Below are 6,369 nucleotides of genomic sequence, written 5' to 3' on the forward strand. Positions count from 1 at the left end.
AGCGAGAGAGAAAAAAAAATGATTAAACATAAAACGAGACGAAAGTCCAAGTCCCTATGTATTCCCTTTAATTGGGAATATAGTGGGATAGTAAAAAAAAAAAATAAAAAAAGCTAGAACAAAAATCAATCCGATGCGTTTGATATCGAAATAACATGGCAGTACTTTCGTATTGATTTATATTTTTATTTTCTTTTTTCTTTTTTATTAATTCCCTTGCACTCGAAAAAAAAAAAGAAAAGATTTTTTTTATTTAAATTATACGATTATTATAGATAGACAATTGTTTCTTAGAAAAATTTAATTGCATAAATTTATTAAAATTTTGCTTTTGATTATTATTTTACGAATTTTTTTAAATATGATTTATATTTAAATAAAAATAATGGCGCCGTATCGAAGTCCTCAAATTTATAGATAAATTTCAAATGGCATCATTTCAGAAATAGGAAACACTCCTGCGAATGTTTCAATATCCTTCGACTTTACGTACCAAATCTAAATTTGAAGTTTTATTATTTTTTTTGTTTGCATTGACGAATGTTTCGTTTTAATATTTATTGGAGGAAAGTATTATTTCGTAGGGAAAGTTTAAGGATTTAAACGAGTACATATTTACTTACTTAAGTAAGTAAGTTTATACTAAGTAAACTGGTTGATGATATAATTTAATGTAACTTACTTGAATGATGTTCGGAGGAAGCTTTTTATTTCCTTTCAAACAAGCTTCAGAGACGAGTTTAACGAGCTTGAAAAAAGAAAAAAAAAAAAAAACAATTTTCAAATCGATTTTAATGTTTGCCGATTGATTGAAGTTTTGCATTAGGTGAATGAAAGGGAAAAATAAAAAAAAAAACAAAAGAAGGGGGTAGAAAAGGCGGGAAAAGGAAAAAGGAAGAGTGCATCGTTCCGAACTGCGCGTTCTCGTGAATTGAACTGGAAGCCAAACACTGTTAGGGTTACAAAAGTGTAAACGATTATCGAATTGGTGTGTGACGAAAAAAAAGAATAACGTTAAAGCGAGTGTTAGGGTTACGTACATATACATACATACACGTACACGTACACGTATGTATTTAAGTATGCAAATGAAAGTGTAAATGTCCTGAAAGAAACGACCCTTATCGTTCAAATGCCTTTTTTCTCTCCCTTTTGCAGATTTTCGAAGCTGCTTATCTAAGATTTCATTCGGTTATCACATCTTATCATTTAATAACATTTCTCTTATCTTCAAAATATAAAAATAATAGAAATATAATTACATTTGATATAAGCAAACAAATATATAATATTATTTTGATCTAAGCACGCAAAGAAAAATGTTGCGTGTAGATACGGTTGTGGTTGTAGTTTAGAAAAGTTCTTTTTTTCTTGTTTTTTTTGAGTATATAAAAATGTCTCTCGTGTCTCGTAAATATATTTGTTTCTTTTAACTTTGTTATATATATATATATAGTTGTTGGTATTTATGGGATTCTTTGTTAAAAAAATATAACAGAAATAATATAAAATATAATATATAAATATAAAATAATATAAAAAAATATAACAGTATAATATGTTTTCCATTCATTTTTCTATTCAACTTTTAATTTTTTTTTTCCCCGAAAATATATAATTTTCTTTTATCTCGGACAGTATTCTTTAGTAGAATTTTATTACGAGAGAGAGAGTCATTCAATTTTAGATTTCGTTTATACGCATTGGTTTTGCGTGTCGTCGTAGTCATAGTTTTCGGATTTTGGCATCGAATCAACTTATTTCTTAGTGAACAATTTCTAAAGGAATGCTTATATTTCGAAAATTGCAATCAAATCTGTATGTTCCGTACCTCGTTTGACATTTTTTTTGTTTTCGTGTGCTTTCACATTTGCAAAACATTAAGTTTGAAAATAAGTTTCATCGTACGTTTCGTGTTGTTTCACGTGATATTATTTGTCTCACGTATTTAATTTGCATCACGTATAAAATCGAGAAAGTTATGACACGTTTTTATTCTTTACATTGGAAGGAAAATATCTTTTCAAGATAAAGAAAAATAGAAATAGAGAATTACGAAATGAATAATATTTTTCGAAATATCAACTTTCTCAAAGAATCATATATGCAGTATGATTCCTGATGATAAAACTTCCAACCAACCAACGAACCAACCAACCAACCAAACCATATCACAAGTTTTAAAAAGCTTGACAACATTTTTCTCAATCGTTTTATGCAACCAAATCCGAATATATATTTTTTGTAACACGTATATAAAATATCATTACGATAATAATTCCAACGAGTTATATGGTACTTAACAAAAGTTATCGCTACTCTCCTGTGATAATATAAACTTAAACAAGAGTTTACATGACTTTTTTTTGTACAACACTTCGAAGTAATACAAAATAACGTTTGACAATGTATTTTCGTGTTTCCTTTTTAAAGTATTTCCTACATACACATTGCATACATTTTTATGCAATTGTAACAATCGTGTAAATGAACTTTAACAACAATGTAAGATTTGATTGTTAAAATGAATGAATAACTGTCGTGCCAATGTATTAATATGTTTAAATTATTCTTTTATAATTATTTAATTAAAGTGTTCCATTTTTCTTTTTTTTTTTTTAAAAAGAATCTCTTTAAAAGAAATTAATAACGCACAGAACGTGACGTAAAAAATATATATGTGTTTCGAAATATATATGTAATGTTATTTTGAAAGAATTTATATTATATAACTTATAAATCGTTCTAAATGATTATTTTCAACATACAAATGTTATTGCATTATTTTCTCACGAACTCGCGAATGTAAGGTTGGTTTCTCTAGGCAAATTACTTCGAAGAGAAAATCCCTTACAAATTAATTACTTTCCTCACTTTGCCAAGGTAATGTAAGTGTTATCACTTGGTAACTTATTACAAATTTAACGTGGCCCAACATATTAAAGTTCAAAATTACTTTTTTAATACTTGTATCTTAACTCACTCATATATATATATATTTTCGTTTGTTAAGTAATAATATAATTATTAAAAAAAAAAAACTAAAAAAATTTGAGTTATTGATTGAATTGAAGCTTTTCTTTTTAGAATTGTATTTCAACGTGGTTTTCATAGGGGTTTAATGGAACCACGATTTGAACTTAACTCGTTTGTCGTTTACCATCTTAAAAGCGGAACTATTCGTCGAACGATTGACCGAGAAAGTGAAAAAGAAAAAGAGAGAGAATGAAAATGAGAGATATAGATAGAATGAAAATAAAAGAAATAAAGCTGAAGAGTGGATTCTAAATGGACGAATAAGGTCGTGCTTGATATCGATCGTAAGCATCGTAGGGTGCTAAGATACTCTTTGATCAATTAATGTTCCGATAGTATAGCAATGAATAGAAACTTTAATCTTTCTTTTAGTTATCTAATAGTATTACATTTTTTTATCTAAGAATTATAACTAAACATTTTTCATTATAATATAACATTTTTTATTATATATATTTGTTTTTTTTTCAATTATGAAACATTTTAAATTATGTTTAATAGATTTCGGTTCGTTCAAATTTGATAACGAATCTGGTTGTTAATATTGAAAGTAGCCTAACTCCATTCTTGGTAATAAAACGCATATTATTCATTTAATAATTGTCATTGTTTTAATAGGAACTGTAAATTGAAGACCTTTAGATACACTTAAGCAGCATAACTCATTGGTATTCTGTACGTAATATATTTTTAAATTCATTGAAACGTAAAACTTTAAATAGGCCATTTTCAAAATAAACGGTTCATATGCTTTCTTACATTTTCTTGTTATTTTTGTTGAAATAACTGGTATCTATCTCATCAGTTAAAATAAGTAGCGTTAGAAAATCATAGAAAATATTGTTAGTAAAAGCAAAGTAAAGTAAAGTAAAGTAAAGTAATAGAGAAATGTTAGTACGTGTATTTTAGTTTCTAACAGAAGTTTTAGCAAGCAAGCTCGCTTGTTGATGCTCGTAAATTTCGATTAGCGGTAAAAGCAATTAGGTCGTCGGTACCATCTTTTCCTTGGTATACGATGATGTCTATAGAAAATGTAACGCAATAGTATTCGTTATTTTATCATATTTTCAGCTACGTCAGCGTTAGATTTCTACGAGAAAAATTGGAAGTAAAGGAAGCGTTATATATATATCGATTTCCTTCCCTTTTTCAAATACATGTCTATATGTATGATATATATATATATAATACTTATTTATATATAACATAGTTTTATGTATACTTATACTTATTTATTTCTAATCTATAGTAAAATATATCTATATCGAACATATCAATTTTTTTTTTCAATCGAATAACTACTTATGATTCTAATAATTATTCTATTCGATCAGAAATTTGTTTCAGATTTAATTAATCTAATTTCAAGTAACATACAGTTATCTATATTTATTAGATTTTTTTCAGAAGACTCGTGTGTACATTAAAAGAAAGAATGCAAGAGTAAAATACATTTCTTTGACTGTTATTCTTCAATATCTTAATGGAAAGAAAAGATTGGTTGTTTTCATATATTATTTCAATACAATATTACAAACGTTTGTTCTTTTTTTAATAGTAATATTAAATTTCTTGATCGTTGCAAATGAAAATCGAGAAACGTTGTATCAGAAAACTCATTAAAAGTATTTTATTCAGTATCAATTAACCATAAAGGAAAATATTCATTTCAGAGAGATAAATATTGAGATAGAAAGGTAGGATCTTTCCCTTTCCCTTTCCCTTTACCCTCGAATATCAAATGTTACCTAACCACATTTGATTAACCATTAATTTCTACCGCTTCATTCCGTTTCATTTGATATTTTCGTTCAGTAAAATGATGCTGCTGCTCTTGACCGCAAACGATAAAGTTCAATGGGGTGGGTGGTGGGATCAAGTTGTTGAAATATTGAAGGAATAATTTAACCTTCCTTCTTGACAATTTTCTTTACCAATTTCTTTTTTTTTTTTAAATTGAAGCAGAGGAAGAAAGAAAGAATGAAAGAAAGAGGGATTACGTTGACGGTTGTTTTGTTAGCTTCTGGAACAAAAAAAAGGAAAAAAATTAAAAATAAGAAATGAAAAAGAAAAGTTTTAATTGAGTTGACCGATTTGAAGTATCGCAGGAATGCCAGAGGGTCTTTTCCAAGTCCGCGGAATGGTTCAGTAACTTTAGTAGTAGAACAAAAAAAATCTTGTTTCTGTTATATGAATACGATAATTTTGTTGTTGGTTGTTTTTTAAACTAATATTGAAGTACCTGAGTTCTAAGTGATATTACTTAGTGATTTTGTTTTTCTTTTTCTTTTAACTTCAGATGGGGTAAAGTATCGTTAATCAAACACGATGACGTTTTATTACATTTCAGAAGAATTTAAAAAAGAAAAATTGGCATTAACGATATATCTTATGTTTTCTATTTAATATCTGCTTCTTTATCTTACGATATTATATTAACAACATAGTTTCAATGCGAATAATCAAGCAGTATACATATAACAACATGTTAACTCAATAATACAATCATTTCCCAACGTTCTATGTCTCAATTCTCATGTTAATTCCCAAGTGTTTAATCTCGCATGACTTATTGTTTAATTGCAATGCAATGATTCGTTTAAAAGATAGTTAGATATTATTATCTTTGCAGAAAAAATGCGAGTTAATTATCTATATTTCTATTTATATCATTTTCACATACATTTGACGACATATTATACGTTTGAAATTATTAAATATTAAGATTATCTTAAATAGAATTAAAATGATAAATGTGAAATAATTTTTTCAATGAAATATTATTCCCTTTTTTTTTTTTTCAGTGATACAAGAACAAACAAACAAACAATCAAACAAGTGGAGAGGGATACAAAATGGAGAATCTTTATACCGGTGCAATTCATGGATTTCATCAACCCAATGGTGGTATGATAGCAAATGGTTTTTCTACGGGAATTGCCAGTTCCTTCGATCAGGATGGTGTTTTGAGTCTAATCGTCGTTCTAGGAGGAAGTCTTTCTTTGGTTGCACTCGTTTTTGCATTCATAACTTATAGGTAAGCATTGTTTTGAATACTTTTCATTCAATTATTATTACTATGTAAATGAATCTATATAAAAAATTGTTAATTAAATCGAACACAATTAATGAACTAGTTAATTCTACATTTGTTTTTATCTTTAAATCATATATATCTCGAACAATTAGAAAATTAAGATAATATTCTTCGTTAAAAATGTTTTATGAAACATATTTGGATTCTACGATTAAAAATATACTTGAKTGATTAATATGATAGAATAAATGAAAATGATTTACGTTATAGTTACACGTGTTCTTTGAAGTTTTTTT

General features: G+C 27.0%; 1 protein-coding gene across 1 annotated transcript in view; it reads left to right on the forward strand.

The window, feature by feature from the left end:
• Positions 1-6,369, forward strand: part of LOC106792246 (latrophilin-like protein LAT-2) — a gene marked incomplete at its 3' end in the record, with an annotated part of 63,457 nt that overhangs the window by 501 nt on the left and 56,587 nt on the right. Inside the window, 1 exon segment of the mRNA XM_014758517.1 lies at positions 5,841-6,073. Coding sequence (XP_014614003.1) covers positions 5,892-6,073 — 182 coding nt within the window.

The sequence above is a fragment of the Polistes canadensis genome, unplaced genomic scaffold (genome assembly GCF_001313835.1).
Source record: "Polistes canadensis isolate GaletaPanama2010 unplaced genomic scaffold, ASM131383v1 scaffold_397, whole genome shotgun sequence".
NCBI lineage: Eukaryota > Metazoa > Arthropoda > Insecta > Hymenoptera > Vespidae > Polistes > Polistes canadensis.